We start from the raw sequence: 17613 nt of genomic DNA, 5'->3' as shown, positions 1-17613 counted from the left end.
CTCTGTATGACAGTCTCTAAATCCACCCACATCTCTACAAATGACCCAACATCGTTCCTTTTTATGGCTGAGTAATATTCCAATGTATACATGTACCACATCTTCTTTATCCATTAGTCTGTCGATGGGTATTTAGGTTGCTTCCGTGACCTGGCTATTGTAAATAGTGCTGCAATAAACATCGTGGTACATGACTCTTTTTGAGTTATGGTTTTCTCTGGGTATATGCCCAGTAGTGGGATTGCTGGATCATATGGTAATTGTATTTTTAGTTTTTTTAAGAAAGCTCCATACTGTTCTCCATAGTGGCTGTAACAATTTACATTCCCACCAACAGTGCAAGAGGGTTCCCTTTTCTCCACACCCTCTCCAGCATTTGTTGTTTGTAGATTTTCTGATGATGCCCATTCTAACTGGTGTGAGGTGATACCTCATTGTAGTTTTGATTTGCAGTTCTCTAATAATTAGTGATGTTGAGCAACTTTTCATGAGCCTCTTGGCCATCTCTATGTCTTCTTTGGAGAAAAGTCTATTTAGGTCTTCTGCCGATTTTTGGATTGGGCTCTTTGTTTTTTTAATATTGAGCTGCACAAGCTGTTTATTTATGTTGGAGATTAATCCCTTGTCTGTTGATTCATTTGCAAATATTTTCTCCCATTCTGAGTGTTGTCTTTTTGCCTTGTTTATGGTTTCCTTTGCTGTGCAAAAGCTTTTAAGTTTCATTAGTTCCCACTTGTTTATTTTTGTTTTTATTTCCATTACTCTAGGAGGTGGGTCAAAAAAGATCTTGCTGTGGTTTATGTCAAAGAGTGTTCTTCCTATATTTTCCTCTAAGAATTTTATAGTGTCTGGTCTTACATATAGGTCTCTAATCCATTTTGAGTTTCTTTTTGTGTGTGGTATTAGGGAGTGTTCTAATTTCATTCTATTACATGTAGCTGTCCAGTTTTCCCAGCACCACTTATTGAAGAGACTGTCTTTTCTCCATTGTATATCCTTGCCTCCTTTGTCATAGATTAGTTGACCATAGGTGCATGGGTTTATCTCTGGGATTTCTATCTTGTTCCATTGATCTATATTTCTGTTTCTGTGCCAGTACCATATTGTCTTGATTACTGTAGCTTTGTAGTATAGTCTGAAGTCAGGGAGTCTCATTCCTCCAACTCCGTTTTTTTTCCCTCAAGACTGCTTTGGCTATTCGGGGTCTTTTGTGTCTCCATACAAATTTTAAGATTTTTTGTTCTAGTTCTGTATAAAATGCCAGTGGTAATTTGATAGAGATTGCATTGAATCTGTAAATTGCTTTGGGTAGTATGGTCATTTTCACAATATTAATTCTTCCAATCCAAGAACATGGCATATCTTTCCATCTGTTGGTATCATCTCTAATTTCTTTCATCAATGTCTTATAGTTTTCTGCATAGGTTTATTCCTAGGTATTTTATTCATTTTGTTGCAATGCTAAATGGGATTGTTTCCTTAATTTCTCTTTCTGACCTTTCATTGTTAGTGTATAGGAATGCAAGAGGTTTCTGCGCATTAATTTTGTATCCTGCAACTTTACCAAATTCATCGACTAGCTCTAGTAGTGTTCTGGTGGCATCTTTAGGATTCTCTATGTATAGTATCATGTCATCTGCAAACGATGACAATATTGCTTCTTCTTTTCCAATTTGTATTGCTTTTATTTCTTTTCTTGTCTGATTGCCATAGCTAGGACTTCAAATACTATGTTGAATAATAGTAGTGAGAGTGGACCTCCTTGTCTTGTTCCTGTTTTTAGAGGAAATGCTTCCAGTTTTTCACCGTTGAGAATGATGTTTCCTGTGGGTTTGTCATATATGGCCTTTATTATGTTGAGATAGGTTCCCTCTATGCCCTCTTTCTGGAGAGTTTTTATCATAAATGGGTATTGAATTTTGTCAAAAGCTTGTTCTGCATCTATTGAGATGATCATATGGTTTTTATTCTTCAATTTGTTAATATGGTGTATCACATTGATTGATTTGCATATATTGAAGAATCCTTGCATCCCTGGGATAAATCCCACTTGATCATGGTGTATGATCCTTTTAATAGGTTGTTGGATTCTGTTTGCTAGTATTTTTTTGAGGATTTTTGCATCTGTATTCATCAGTGATATTGGTCTGTAATTTTCTTTTTTTGTAGTATCTTTGTCTGGTTTTGGTATCAGGGTGATGGTGGCCTTGTAGAATGAGTTTGGGTGTGTTCCTTCCTCTGCAAGGTTTTGGAAGAGTTTGAGAAGGATGGGTGTTAGCTCTTCTCTAAATGTTTGATAGAATTCACCTGTGAAGCCATCTGGTCCTGGACATTTGTTTGTTAGAAGATTTTTCATCATAGTTTCAATTTCATGACTTGTGATTAGTCTGTTCATATTTTCTATTTCTTCCTGGTTCAGTCTTGGAAGGTTATAGCTTTCTAAGAATGTGTCCATTTCTTCCAGGTTGTCCATTTTATTGGCATAGAGTTGCTTGTAGTAGTCTCTTAGGATACTTTGTATTTCTGCAGTGTCTATTGTAACTTCTCCTTTTTCATTTCTAATTTTATTGATTTGAGTCCTCTCCCTCTTTTTCTTGATGAGTCTGGCTAATGGTTTATCAATTTTGTTTATCTTCTCCAAGAACCAGCTTTTAGTTTTATTGATCTTTGCTATTGTTTTCTTTGTTTCTATTTCATTTATTTCTGCTCTGATCTTTATGATTTCTTTCCTTCTGCTAACTTTGGGTTTTGTTTGTTCTTCTTTCTCTAGTTCCTTTAGGTGTAAGTTTAGATTGTTTATTTGAGATTTTTCTTGTTTCTTGAGATAGGCTTTTATACCTATAAACATCCCTCTTAGAACTGCTTTTGCTGCATCCCATAGGTTTTGGATCGTTGTGTTTTTATTGTCATTTTTCTCTAGGTTTTTTTTTTTGCAGTATGCGGGCCTCTCACTGTTGTGGCCTCTCCCATTGTGGAGCACAGGCTCCGGACGCACAGGCCCAGCAGCCATGGCTCATGGGCCCAGCCGCTCCACAGCATGTGGGATCTTCCCGGACCGGGGCACGAACCCGCGCCCCCTGCATCGGCAGGCGGTCCCTCAACCACTGCGCCACCAGGGAAGCCCTCTCTAGGTATTTTTTGAATTCCTCTTTGATTTCCTCAGTGATCTCTGGATTGTTTAGTAACGTATTGTTTAGCGTCCATGTGTTTGTGTTTGTTATGTTTTTTTCCCTGTAAGTGAGTTCTAATCTCATAGCGTTGTGGTGGGAAAAGATTTCAGTTTTCTTAAATTTACTGAGGCCTTGATTTGTGACCCAAGATGTGATCTATCCTGGAGAATGTTCCATGTGCACTTGAGAAGAAATGTAATCTGCTGTTTTTGGATGGAATGTCCTATAAATAACAATTAAATCTATCTGCTCTATTATGTCATTTAAAACTTCTGTTTCCTTATTAATTTTCTGTTTGGATGATCTGTCCATTGGTGTAAGTGAGGTGTTAAAATCCTCCATTGTTATTGTGTTACTGTCAATTTCCTCTTTTATAGCTGTTAGCAGTTGCCTTATGTACTGAGGTGCTCCTATGTTGGGTGCATATATATTTATAAATGTTATATCTTCTTCTTGGATTGATCCCTTGATCATTATGTAGTATCCTTCCTTGTCTCTTGTAACATTCTTTATTTTAATGTCGCTTTTATCTGACATGAGTATGGCTACTCCAGCTTTCTTTTGATTTCCATTTGCATGGAGTATCTTTTTCCATCCCCTCACTTTCAGACTGTATGTGTCCCTAGTTCTGAAGTGGGTCTCTTGTAGACAGCATATATATGGGTCTTGTTTTTATATCCATGTAGCAATCCTGTGTCTTTTGGTTGGAGCATTTAATCCATTCACATTTAAGGTGATTATTGATATGTATGTTCCTAGTACCATTTTCTTAATTGTTTTGGGTTTGGTTTTGTAGGTCCTTTTCTTCTCTTGTGTTTCCCACTTACAGAAGTTCCTTTAGCATTTGTTGTAGAGCTGGTTTGGTGGTGCTGAATTGTCTTAGCTTTTGCTTGTCTGGAAAGCTTTGATTTCTCCACAGAATCTGAATGAGATCCTTGCTGGGTAGAGTAATCTTGTTTGTAGGTTCTTCCCTTTCATCACTTTAAGTATATCATGGCACTCCCTTCTGGCTTGTAGAGTTTCTGCTGAGAAATCAGCTGTTAAACCTTATGGGAGTTCCCTTGTGTATTATTTGTTGTTTTTCCCTTGCTGCTTTCAATAATTTTTCTTTGTCTTTAATTTTTGCCAATTTGATTACTATGTGTCTCAGCGTGTTTCTCCTTGGGTCTATCCTGTATGAGACTCTCTGTGCTTCCTGGAGTTGGGTGGCTATTTCCTTTCCCATGTTAGGGAAGTTTTCAACTCTAATCTCTTCAAATATTTTCTCTGGTCCTTTCTCTCTCTCTTCTCCTTCTGGGACCCCTATAATGCAAATATAGTGGTGCATTTCATGTTGTCCCAGAGGTCTGTTAGGCTGTCTTCATTTCTTTTCATTCTTTTTTCTTTATTCTGTTCTTTAGCAGTGAATTCCACCATTCTGTCTTCCAGGTCACTTATCCGTTCTTCTGCCTCAGTTATTCTGCTATTGATTCCTTCTAGTGTGTTTTTCATTTCAGTTATTGTATTGTTCATCTCTGTTTGTTTGTTCTTTAATTCTTCTAGATCTTTATTAAACATTTCTTGCATCTTCTCGATCTTTGCCTCCATTCTTTTTCCAAGGTCCAGGATCACCTTCACTATCATTATTCTGAATTCTTTTTCAGGAAGGTTGCCTATCTCCACTTCATTTAGTTGTTTTTCTGGGGGTTTATCTTATTCCTTCATCTGGTACATGGCTCTCTGCCTTTTCATCTTGTCTGTCTTTCTGTGAATATGTGTTTCTTCCACAGGCTGCAAGACTGTAGTTCTTCTTCCTTCTGCTGTCTCCCCTCTGATGGATGAGGGTATCTAAGAGGCTTGTGCAAGTTTCCTGATGGGAGGGACTGGTGGTTGGTAGAGCTGGCTATTGCTCTGGTGGGCAGAGCTCAGTAAAACTTTAATCTGCTTGTCTGATGATAGGTGGGGCTGGGTTCCCTCCCTGTTGGTTTTTTGGCCTGAGGAGACCCAACACTGGAGTCTCCCTTGGCTCTTTGTTTGGGCTAATGGTGGACTCTGGGAAGGCTCACACCAAGGGGTACTTCCCAGAGTTTCTGCTGCCAGTGTCCTTGTCTTCACAGTGAGACAGAGCCACTCCCCGCCTCTGCAGGAGACCCTCTAACACTAGCACGTAGATCTGGTTTAGTCTCCTATGGTGTCCCTACTCCTTCCCCCGGGGTCCTGATATGCACACACTACTTTGTGTGTGCCCTCCAAGAGTGGAGTCTCTGTTTCCTGTAGTCTTGTAGAAGTCCTGCAGTGAAATCCCGCTAGCCTTCAAAGTCTGATTCGCTAGGAATTCTTCCTCCCATTGCTGGACCCCCAGCTTGGGAAGCCTGATGTGCGGCTCAGAACCTTCACTCCAGTGGCGGACTTCTGTGGTATAAGTGTTCTCCAGTTTGTGAGTCACCCATCCAGCAGTTATGGGATTTGATTTTATTGTGATTGTGCCCCTCCTACCATCTCATTGTGGCTTTTCCTTTGTCTTTGGAGGTGGCATATCTTTTTGGTGAGTTCCAGTGTCTTCCTGTCAATGATTGTTCAGCAGTTATTTGTGATTCTGGTGTTCTCACAAGAGGGAGTGAGAGCACGTCCTTCTACTCTGCCATCTTGAACCAGAACTCAATTTGTTAAAATGTAATTTGATATATATACACTAATATGTATAAAATAGATAACTAATAAGAACCTCCTGTATAAAAAAATAAATTAAATAAAATTCAAAAAAAATAAAAATTAAAAAATGTAAAAAAAAATTAAAAAGAATAATTTGAGGTGGCATAAAGAGACTGTGAATACAAAATCATTTTAAAACGGGGAACTGTGGGCAATGGCAAAATATAGGAAGAAAAGAAAGATGAAGCCAGAGGCAAATGTACAAATGAATAGATAAAAAGAACATGCTGCTTAACCTGGGTGGATATTTGCCAGTGTGTCAGGCATTGGCTGAAAAAATTATATCTGTACCACCAGAGACAGAAACTCTAAAAGAACTAAGAGATGTTGCTGCAATCTTACAAAATTGTTTTTAAAATATTTATTTAAGAAGCCAGTGATTAAGTCCAAGGATGTTATTTGTAGCACAATATATTTTATGCAAACTCAGTGTACATTGGTAAAACATGATTTGAAGTGAAACTTAAAGTTTGCAGAGATAAAATGTAAAGGCATTTACCAACTTTTTATATTAATCATGGTATCAGTAATATATACTGTCTCTTACAGTTTGTGGAAATTTTGAGAATATAGTAGAAAAGAAGAATTGAGTGATATTATTTCTGCTTTATTTAGAAACAACTGTAATGAGACTAATTTTCTAAAAAGAAACTACCAGAATATTTATCTACTGAATGTTACCTAATTTATTGATCACCTTTAAAGGCTCTAGACTTAATCAAAAAATGTTGTTCAAAGACATCTTTGCAACTCTTTTTGAAACTGTCTTTATGGTTGATAAGTTACATGTAGAGAAAAATTATTCATTGTGAGCTTGCCTCACTTCTGTTTTCAACACCAAAATATTGCTACCAATTTGAATCACTTCTTAGTGATCATATCTGGCTTTGAAGTAAATCCATGAAAGAGCAACGATTTGCCGCCAGCACATTGCCCTCAAGCCAATTCTAAAAAAAAAGTTTAAAAAACAATTTGCTCAAACAGTTTGATGGTAGGGTAAATTAATCTTGTCTGTACTTATGTGGAGTATAGGGTTTTCTGTGACTAATTTAGAGACATGATCACAACCATTTGCATTTTGTTCATTCTACAGCATTTGATATAATTCAGCCACATTATATTTGTCTGTTATCATCTGTGCATGTACAACACAGGCTGCTTGTCATTATCATTAGAAATGTGTTAGAGACTTCTTCAAACAAATACACAATGGTGAATTATTACCAGTTCCAGTGTTTTTAAAATGTTCCCTTTTTTTATTTTGTCAGGTGTTTTTTCTCTCTATTGGTTTCCTTTAAAAATGTGCTTTCCATTGAGCCTTTCAATTACTGAAAGCTCGAATTTAGAAAACTCTTTAAGTATGAAACCAGAATTTCTGCACCTTATCTTGGTACCCATTAAAAATTTTGCTTTGCTTATTTTTTCTCAAAACCAGTATACCGGTATAGCTAACTGCACATCATCCATTGCCGAGGAGGATTGGATTGAGTCTTTGAGGAAGTGTGCATTACCTGTTTAGAAAGTGACATTATCATTATTTTTTTTAAAGGCAGAGTGGAATAGAAGTAAAAGACTTCGGGCGGAGTTGGAGAAGTGGAGTGGCCTTTCATTCAGTCATCCATGCTATTCAACCGGAACTAGTGGACTTGGAGAAGGTGAAAGGAAGATCTAACCGGGAAAACCTGGAGGAGGCTTTCACTATTGCTGAAACGGAGCTGGGAATCCCGAGACTCCTGGATCCCGAAGGCATGTTGAGCGACTGCTGGCTCTTGTATCCCTCCGCTCAGTAGGGTTATATGTCTTAAACCCAGATATTCCGAGAGGTCAGAAAACTTTGAAAAGTGGGAAGGAATTGTATCTTCCTGCATCAGTTTTCTTTTGGAAAAATATTTGCCACTATACACGGGAGCAAAATATAGCTGTGTTGCTCCTAACAGCCCCTGACATGGGTGGTACCAGCCAGGGGAAATGTACTTACTCAATGTACCTAAGGATGGAATGAAAGTTTTACAAGTGAGCGTACTGCGAGGAGGACGAGTGTCACAGAATCCAGATGAGTAAAAAATTGTTAGTAATCTCAGCGCGTATCGTTAAAGTGTTAGTCATTAGAAACTTAGAAATGTTGATAACTATCCAGTATTTAGGTGTCAATCAGTCAAACTACCCAAGTGATTGACCTAATATCTTTCACTAGAATTTCTTGGCAACTTTTTGGTAAGGCTGTGAATTTTAAGACTTTCTGGAAATGGAGTTAACTCTGTCAAGCCTTCAAAAGGCAATTTTGATGCCTTTAATAAACTTCTAGTTGTTTGTTAAATTGAAATAAAAGGGTCAAAGTGAATTTTCCAAAAGTCCCAGATAATTTCTTATTTGGCTTGGTAATTATGGAAATTTCCATTAATGAATGCAAAAATGTAAATACAGTGAAAGCAAGTTTTTTAAAAATATTTTATTTATTTTATTTTTTTATTTTTTGGCTGCATCGGGTCTTCATTGTGGCACGTGGGCTTCTCTCTAGTTGTGGCGCAAGGGCTTCAGGGCGTGCGAGCTCAGTAGCTGTGGCACAGGCTTAGTTGCCCTGCCGCATGTGGGATTTTAGTTCCCCAACCGGGGATCAAACCTGCGTCCCCTGCATTGGAAGGTGGATTCTTTACCACTGAACCACCAGGGAAGTTCTGCAAGTTATTTTTAAAGATGAGATTTCAGAATGAACATTTCTAGCTCTAAAACAGTGTCTACCTGCTTGGCTCCCTCTGAGATGACAGCCAGCATGGAGATCCCTTGACATTTTAGGGACCTGTGGTGCCTGCCCCCCACTCCAGTCTCACTAGGGGAGCCAAGGACTTTCCACCTTGTGTCTTCACACACACACACAAAAGGCCAATAGTATCCAGGACACTACTCAGCTCAAGGGGAAAGACACACAAATATCACAGCACTCACTTCAGAGAATGCATCAGAGCTGAAATTTCTTCCTAGAGTAGGATAGGAGGAGGATATGAATGGTTCTTTCATATCCACCAGACTAGAGGATCTTAATATTTTCTTTGATCATTAGAAATTGAGTTTGCCCAAATGCAACGCTATCCCACATATAAAGTGATTATTTTCGTAATGAGAACTTCCACTTCCCAAAAGTTTTTAGCCAACATGAACATATAAACTCTTAGGAATACAGATTAAATAGACCAATATCTATTATAACAATTGTTTTATGATTTAGTCCCACGTGTATTTAAAAACATATACTATATTAAGTCATGTATTAAATGTTGCTTTTCTTTCCACTTTCACTCTTCATGAAAGTTTTACTCTTCACATGCATTCTCCACATCAGTGATCTTATCATTTCTAAAATCACCTCTGAGTCATCTCGTGAATCCAGAATACATTATCTTTAAGTCTTTTAAGAGTTGTCCACTTCTTAAATCCTACATTGATGGTCGCTAGAAATTATATTTCAAATCACAAGAAACAATGCAAAATATTAGGGCAGTTTTATATTTTGATTTTCATGGTTTTTGTTTGTTCTGTTTTTTTTTTCTCTATTGGTGCAGATATTGTATTTCTAATCTCCAAATGTAACCCCTTATTCCATTGCCTTTAAATGGGATATTTAAGACTTGTTGAAAACATTCAACAGTTTTTATGTATCCAGTCTTACCCTGATTCTATAATTACTAAATTCATATAAATATCTTTGCTTGATTTTTACTGATTTAATTAGGTAAACATCTATATACTTTAAAATGACAGTGGTTGAGATCTTTTCAGGCTCTGTTTCACTCAAAGAGTACTTGATTTTTCAAAGTACAGTGACTTAGACGGAAGGCTCCACAATGGAGAAGCTGCGTAAGGACTTGGACATAAGTCATCTCTCTCTTTTCTAAAATAAATTGATATTTGGCCATATGTAGTATACAGACTATGTAGTCACTTGTCATTCAGTGCCACATCTGTTAGCATGTTTTACTACTCATCTACCCCAATTCTGAAATGTACATATTATTTGTATTTTAGTAACTAGACAGAATGTAGGAATAACTATATATATCTCATATTTCTGATGAGTGTAGAGATTATTTAAATGACACGTACTATTTTCCTAAAGGCTCTTGGTTAAAATATGTCATCTTTCTGAGTAATAAAATTTCCCCCATGGATTATCCAGACTAAACTGGGTTTTCCTCTCACCATGTCTAAATAGTATTCTATTTTTCTTTTGCATTTAGGACAGTGTCTTTTGGTACATTCTCTAGATTTCAAAGTTTGTATTATTAAAATCTTTTTAATGCTAATTAATTTATTCACATTTGGGTTTGATTTTTCCAGATGTTGATGTGGATAAACCAGATGAGAAGTCTATTATGACCTACGTAGCCCAGTTTCTGACACATTATCCCGACGTTCACAGTACAGGCACTGATGGGCAAGAGAATGATGTGAGTGTTTGTTTTTCTTTGAGTGCTGATAATACACTCAATGGTAGTGACTTGGATTTTTAATATGCTGTTTTCAAAAAATTAAACTGGAATGCATTTTAATATGAGAGCAACTGAGTAAAGACTGATATCACCAATTGGGGAGGAGATTAGAGGGAAAGATTTCTCTGGTTTTTATGTTGGATATAGCAGAGAAAGCATTATTAATAATAAATACTGAACATATAATAGTGAGGGATTAATATCTAGGAAAGATAGGGAATTCCCTGGTGGTGCAGTGGTTGGGACTCCACACTTTCATTGCCGAGGGCACAGGTTCAATCTCTGGTCGGGGAACCAAGATCTCCCAAACAGCACGGCATGGCAAATAAAATGAAATGAAATGAAATGAAATAAAATAGTAGAGTAGAATAAAGTAAAGATAGCAGTGTCAGGAAACTTTATTGTAGCAATTTGACGATTGAATTAATTTTATATCCATCATATTATTTATGCATTTAGATCCTGAGTTCCCTTCTCCTGTTCAGTCTGATAAAATATAATTTTGACTTTTAGATTTATAAGTTGCTATTCATTGCAAACATATGTAAGTAAGGCAAACTTATGAAAGTTCTAATTATTCACTGTGTTTAGATTCTCAGCCTCTCAGTAGTTTAAATAACATTTACATTTTTCATACTGCTCAAGTGATATATATTTGTTGTCATAAATAAACAAAAACAAAAGTTGGGAAAAAAAGAAAAAGAAAATTACCTGTACTTGACCTTCTGCAGAGAACCTATTCTAAAATAATTAATACTTTGGTGTGTTCCATGTGTGTAGACACATAAAATATTTTAACAAAAATATTGATAGAATTGTAGTATACATACAATTTTATAATTTTCTGTTTTCTGTTAACATCATACAAAACCCTTCTCATGCCATTCTTTCTAGAACATCGTATAGATGTACAGTAATTTATTTACCCAATATTAATTGTTGAAAATTTCTTATTTTTTGCTGTTATAAAAAAATACTTCTATGAACAATTTTGTAATAAGCATTGTTTTACAGTTCTTTCTTAGAAGAGAAATTCCTAGACTAAAGGGCATATGGATTTTTAATGCTTTTGAAATGATTTTTTCAAATCCTCCTGTAGAAAGATCTCCCATTTTACAGTCCAGCCAGCACACCAGAATGCCTACGTTCTGTTTTGAACAACAATGGATATTATTCTCCTATTTTTTTAAAGTACTATAGTATTGTTTAGTTTTGATTTAGTTTTGTGTTGTTGTTGTTTTAGTTTGGGTTTTTTTGGGTGGGTATGGGGTTTTTTTTTTTTTAGAGGGACATGGATTTACTACTGAATTTAAAATTAATTATTAGGCAGAATGACATCAGGGAAAAATTATAAATGGAATTTTCAGGACATGTTCAAAACAATCTCTCTGTCTTTACTGTTGAGGTCTCAACTAGAGTTTTCAGAGAGGTTTGAGATTATAATGAAGAGAAACAAGAAAAACAAAAAACAAAGTGTACTGTGTGTCTTAGAAATGGATCTAAGGAAGGAAAAGGTCAGGGGAACATAAACCAAAGTTTTCAAGTAGGAAAAGATTTTGCACTAATAGAAATCTTCGTAAAAGAATTAAGCAAAACAGCGGTAACTGGTGTTTCCTAGGTCACTTGATGAAGTTAAGGTGGCATTTGATAGAACTGTGTTAGTTATTTAAAAAACTATGGTTTCAAGAAACCTTTTTTTTGTTGTTGTTCCTTGCCAGGCTTCAGGCACAAATGTTGATCACCAGAGTGACTTACTTATTCTATAGTTAGAAAAATAATGTTCCTAAGGAGCACCGCTGAAAGCGAAAGACTGTGCAAATTCCAGTGTGGACTGAGTCATGTGCTTGGGATTCATTTGGGGTTTTCTGGGTTTTGAGAATATAATTGGGCATGGACAGTGCTCTGTGAATAAGAAACTCTGTAAGGAGGTGTATTAGACTTACTTTTTTTTTTTTTTTTTTTTTTTCGGTACGCGGGCCTCTCACTGCTGTGGCCTCTCCCGTTGCGGAGCACAGGCTCCGGACGCGCAGGCTCAGCGGCCATAGCTCACGGGCCCAGCCGCTCCGCGGCACGTGGGATCTTCCCGGACCGGGGCACGAACCCGTGTCCCCTGCATCGGCAGGCGGACTCTCAACCACTGCGCCACCAGGGAAGCCCTAGACTTACTTTATATGGCATAGAGAATATCAGCTTTCCACCTGATTATCATACCTCAAGATCTTATGTTACCCAATTGGATTTACTTCTGAGCTGATTTCTAAGCTTGTACTCTTAATTTCTCTGACATTAGTCATCTCTCCAGATGAGTAAACATGGTGGCTGGAAAGGTCTGAGAAATAAAAGGAGATACTTACATTAATGCTCAAGAGCAAGGATTTAATGCAAAAATCCTCAGAGATTTGAAGCACACTCCTGCTTTAAACTTGCTAATATACTGTACTAAAGAACTTTATTATTAAGAAACTAATCTCATTCTCTAGAAGATAAATTCTGATTTTTCTTTTAGAAAATAAGGTTTACCCTTTTTTTAATGAGACGTTTGTAATGTAGGGTATGAGCATCTAAAAATGAATATTTTGAGCAGAATGAAAAGAATTTTTTAATGTTTTTATGATGTAGGGCTTATGTTTTTTTAATGCAGCTAAATGACCATCTAATTCTGTCTAATGAACCTTTAAGATTTTATACACTACATATTAGGGTTGGTGTCATCACCTAGAAATCCTCATTATTTGTCTACTCAGGTTTTATTAAATGGTTCTTTTAATTCATTTTTTAAAAAATATTGGCATCAACATGTCTATCAGGCTTTCATTTTTTGGTGTATTTGATTTTCATTTCTGTTTTATGAATTTATTTAAATTAGATATTACATAGATGCTATTTTAAATCGAATTTTATTGGAAATAGACATTGCTATGCTTTTCTTACTTCATCCATTAAAACTGATAAAGGAACTTTTTCCCTAAAGGTAGTCCTTGGATAATTAGCACACAATTGTAAATAAATAAAATAGGCATGTTGGCTTATCTCTCTCATCTATTAAACGTTCAGTTATTTGTTCACTCATTCCTTCCCCCACTGCAACAAATTTTACTGACTGCTTTCAGAAGCACAGCACAGTCTTAATTGTATAGGAATACAGAGATGCATATTATGACAGTATTTATAGAGAAAACTATGAATCCATATACCTTTTTTTACATTGTTCTCCTTTCAAAATGTTTACTACTTCAAGACGTATGTATAATGTATATATATAGCCACATATGACTATTACAAATTAAAACAAAAACATCAAATGCTACAATACTACACTGCCTTATTTGATTCAAATATTTTGATACTTTCAAAAGTTGTGAAAACATCTTAAAATAATTATACCCTTAAAATTATTGTCTATTTATTTATAGACAGATGCCTCGGCATATTTCTTGTTCCCTATATAATTTTTTCCATGATTTATATGATTTTTCTATATATTATTTTTTTATATTGTTAGGAAATACTTCCAGGTTTCCCATCTTTTGCAAATTCTATCCAAATTCTTAAGGTAAGATTTAAGTAATCTTGAATTAGTGACCTCTTTCAAACATTCTGCATTCTGTAGCTTGTCAGCCATTCTTTTGCATGTATTTGTCTTTATGTACACATTTATTTTAACACCTTAATTCTGTTATTTCCTTTTCCTTTCTAGTAGAACAAATGACATATGTGTTATTAAAAGTTACAGTCTAAGCCACTCCCATGGACTTCCTCACTAATCTTTAATTATAAGATGACATTAATTTCTTTTTAATAATACTTAATAACACTAATAAAAGGAAAAATTAAAATAACTACAATTTCTTTATATGTGACGTGGAAAATTAAAATAAAGTTAAAGATTTATTTTTGTACTTTAAAATATTAAGCAGGAAATAATTGAAAAAGGTAAGTGTTCAATTAGTTTGTAATCCTGAGTTTCATCACATCTCTTCTGTGCAATGTTGAGTTGTATGGTTTAGTAAAGTTCATGGCACATGTTGAGTGCTCAAAAAAATATTTGTGGAATTAATGATTAAGAATTTTTTCCCATATCCAAGTTATCCTCTACTTCAGTTGTTTCATCTTTCTTTATATTCCATCTAGGCCTGAAGTTAAGGCTCTAACAACACAGTAGACTTTATGCCAACATGGGAATAAAAAGTTAGAAGTAATTAATTTCATATCAAATGTTGAGTTAAATTTTATCTCATGTTTCATGAAGCATGAGTTTATGTATATATAAATATGCTATAAAACGTATAATGTGTATGTTTGAGTGAGCGTGAGAGAGAGAAAGAAAGAGAAGTAGTGAGAATGCTGACACTTTAGCTGCTTGGCATTCAGATAGTCTCTGTAGGCAAATAGTCGCCTATGTCTTTCAATACATGTGAAAGTTACCAATTGAAGAAAAGCCACTACACTAAATGGGTTTTGGGAACTTAAATATTATTTTGTACTTCACTTTCCTCTTAAAAAGGAGAATGTTGAGTGTGTAAATAGCTACATCCTTTTTAATCTTATTGCACTTCCCCACCACTAGAAAAATCATTTACTGAATGTACTCTAATAAAGCTATTTTTAAGAACATAATCCTTTTCTCTCAGATGACTCTGTGAAATAATTTCAATTGGTGAAGAAAAGGTGATGATGAGCCTGTCTTCGGAGGTTCACAGTGAAGTCCCATACTCACTTCGGTGGGCCTCACTTAGTGATCACATTGACCTCAGGTCCCTTGGAGGTAGACCAAGAGCATTGAGTTCCTCTGAGCTTATATGTCGTTAGTGCTTCAACCGATAATAAAACATGTGCCATGACCCCGTTCACCTCTTCATTCAAAAGAGACATCATGGGAAGAGCTGAGGCTTTGGAGTCTTGGGCTTCTGTTCCATATCTTTCTCTAATTAACTATGTTACCAATCAATCAGACATTCACAATTATTTGTTGATACCAGGTTCCAGACACTGTGTTAGGCTGGAGAAGGGAAGATACATAAGGGGTTTGGAATGCAGGGGGGAAAAAGAGACAAATAGTGGACAATAAAATACAGCGCGGGGGCGGGCTCGTGCGCGGGAGTCCATGTGGACGCCGGTGCGGGATGGAGCAGTACGGGGTCGCCCTGGTGCAGCACAGCAGCTCCGGGTACAGGAGGCGGTGGACTAAATGATGTAGAGTGTGGAGAGAGACAACATCTGGAAGATGCAGGGCCTCATGTTCCGGTGCAGCGCCGGCTGTTGTGAGGACAGCCAGGCGTCCATGCAGCAAGTGCACCAGTGCATTGGGCACTGCCATGCCCCTCTGGCTCACCACCTTTGGTGCGACCCAAAGTGGTTGCACCACTTTCGCGACATGCATTGTTCTTGCCATAGTTCTGGCACCTTATCATTTTATTAAGGACCTTGCTGTGTTTTTACCAACTTATTACTTGAAATGATAATACAACCTGTTTGCTGTTTCAAGACTGTGATATATTTTCCTAGTGGTTTGGTTTTAAAAATAAATAAGACTTAATTTTTCCTCCAAAAAAAATACAGTGCATTTTGGGGGAATATTTGAATATTTGAATATTACTGGGAGAATATCAGGTTGTTACAAGATTATAGAAAAATGTTATCAAAATGTGGTCCCTAGACCAGCAGGCAGCATCAGATTCACCTGAAAACTTGTTAGAAATACACATTCTCAGCCTCCACTAGATAGACTGAGCCAGAAAGCCTGAGGGTGGTGCCCAATAGTCTTTTTCATGAGCCCTCCAGGTGATTCTAGTGTCCACTAACTTTTGAGGACCACTGGTGGAAGAGAAACTCACAACTGAGACTTGTGAGTCAGAAAAAGCTTTCCGGAGAAGAGTGTGCCTGAGCTGAGATCTGAGCAAGGCATTATCCAGGGGAAATTGTTCCAGGCAGAAAAGGGTTGTCTTTGTAACACCAAGAAGTGAGAGGACACAGATCATGATAGCATGTGTGCCAACCTCTGCACTGGGCTTTTTTTCAATCGGTGACTTTCACATGCACTCAAAGGCACAGGCGACTATTTGCCTATAGAGACCATCTAAATGTCAAGCAGCTGAACTGTCAGCCTTCTCACTACTTTTCTTTCTTTCTTTCTCTCACGCTCACTCAAACATACACATTATACATTTTATAGCATATTTATATATACATAAACTCATGCTTCATGAAGCATGAGATAAAAATTAACTCAACATTTGATATGAAATTAGTTACTTCTAATTTTTTATTCCAGTATTGGCATAAAGTCTATTGTGTTGATAGATCCTTAACTTCAGGCCTAGATGGAATATAAAGAAAGATGAAAAAACTGAAGTACAGGATTCAAAAAAGAAAAAAAATATATTGTGCCCAAACTCACAGAGCTAACACATGTCAGAACAAGAATTTGAAACCCGCTTTACCTGCCTCCATAGCCAGAATTCTTTCTTCTGTGCCACTTCACCTGTCAGCAGACAGTCATTTCATCTGGGCCACAGGGCTGTGACCATCAGATGAGATGCTGTAGTGGAAAGCCATTTGTAAGTGCCAAAAACTCATGTTAAATATGTTTGTGATTACTTTGGCCTTCTTACCAGATAAGAAGTCTCGATGAAAATTTAGGATATTTTCACTAAATCAGTGCTAGAATGACTCCTATTATTTGTGGAAGCAAGTATGTAACTGTCCAACTTTTTTTTCATTTTTGAGATGTGAGTGGTAGCTTGTATGCATTCATTCAGCAGATAATTTGATAAATTATCTGATAGGTTCCATGTTGCTGGATTCTGGGAATACCATACTGAACAAGATAAATGTGCTTTCTGTCCTCATGGAGTTTATGTTACACTAGTGGATAAGGTTTTTAAAAATAGTATACACTAGTAATCCAATATTACTGTGACTGTAGTTCCTCGAATTCAGTCAAAATTAATCTGATCCAGAACAGTCCTCTGTTACCAATGGCCTTGGGTTAAGAAGCAGCCACAGGCCTGTTTCTACTCCCATTCCAGCCATTCCTTTTTCTGAGTATTTTTGTACTTTCATATTTCTTCTTAAGCACATTTTCTTAATTAAATAAATGTTTCTTGAGAAGAACAATGGAGGTAGGTAATTTCAGTATTCAGCACAATAATTAAGATTTTTTTTAGAATTAATTTTTGTTTCTTATTCTCCAAAAGAGGTGAGGGCAGGGAGAAAGAAAATTTTTCAGAGACATTTAGAACTTATTAAATATTCAGTGTATTCTAGGA

General features: G+C 36.4%; 1 protein-coding gene across 16 annotated transcripts in view; it reads left to right on the top strand.

Moving 5' to 3' along the window:
* Positions 1-17613, top strand: part of SYNE1 (spectrin repeat containing nuclear envelope protein 1) — a 466561-nt gene that overhangs the window by 110325 nt on the left and 338623 nt on the right. For 13 of the 16 annotated variants that reach the window (XM_081251417.1, XM_081251416.1, XM_081251414.1 and 10 more), the window contains exons 8-10: positions 7411-7607; positions 10194-10303; positions 13848-13898. In XM_081251417.1, the coding sequence (XP_081107543.1) occupies positions 7411-7607; positions 10194-10303; positions 13848-13898 (358 nt within the window). The remainder of the gene's footprint in view (positions 1-7410; positions 7608-10193; positions 10304-13847; positions 13899-17613) is intronic. The other 3 variants (XM_081251412.1, XM_081251411.1, XM_081251427.1) reach the window with 1 other exon arrangement.

Source organism: Mesoplodon bidens (genome assembly GCF_964165515.1).
Source record: "Mesoplodon bidens genome assembly, chromosome: 12".
Lineage (NCBI taxonomy): Eukaryota > Metazoa > Chordata > Mammalia > Artiodactyla > Ziphiidae > Mesoplodon > Mesoplodon bidens.
The sequence above is the reverse complement of the archived record's forward strand: the minus strand, read 5'-3'. Positions and strand labels throughout refer to the sequence as shown.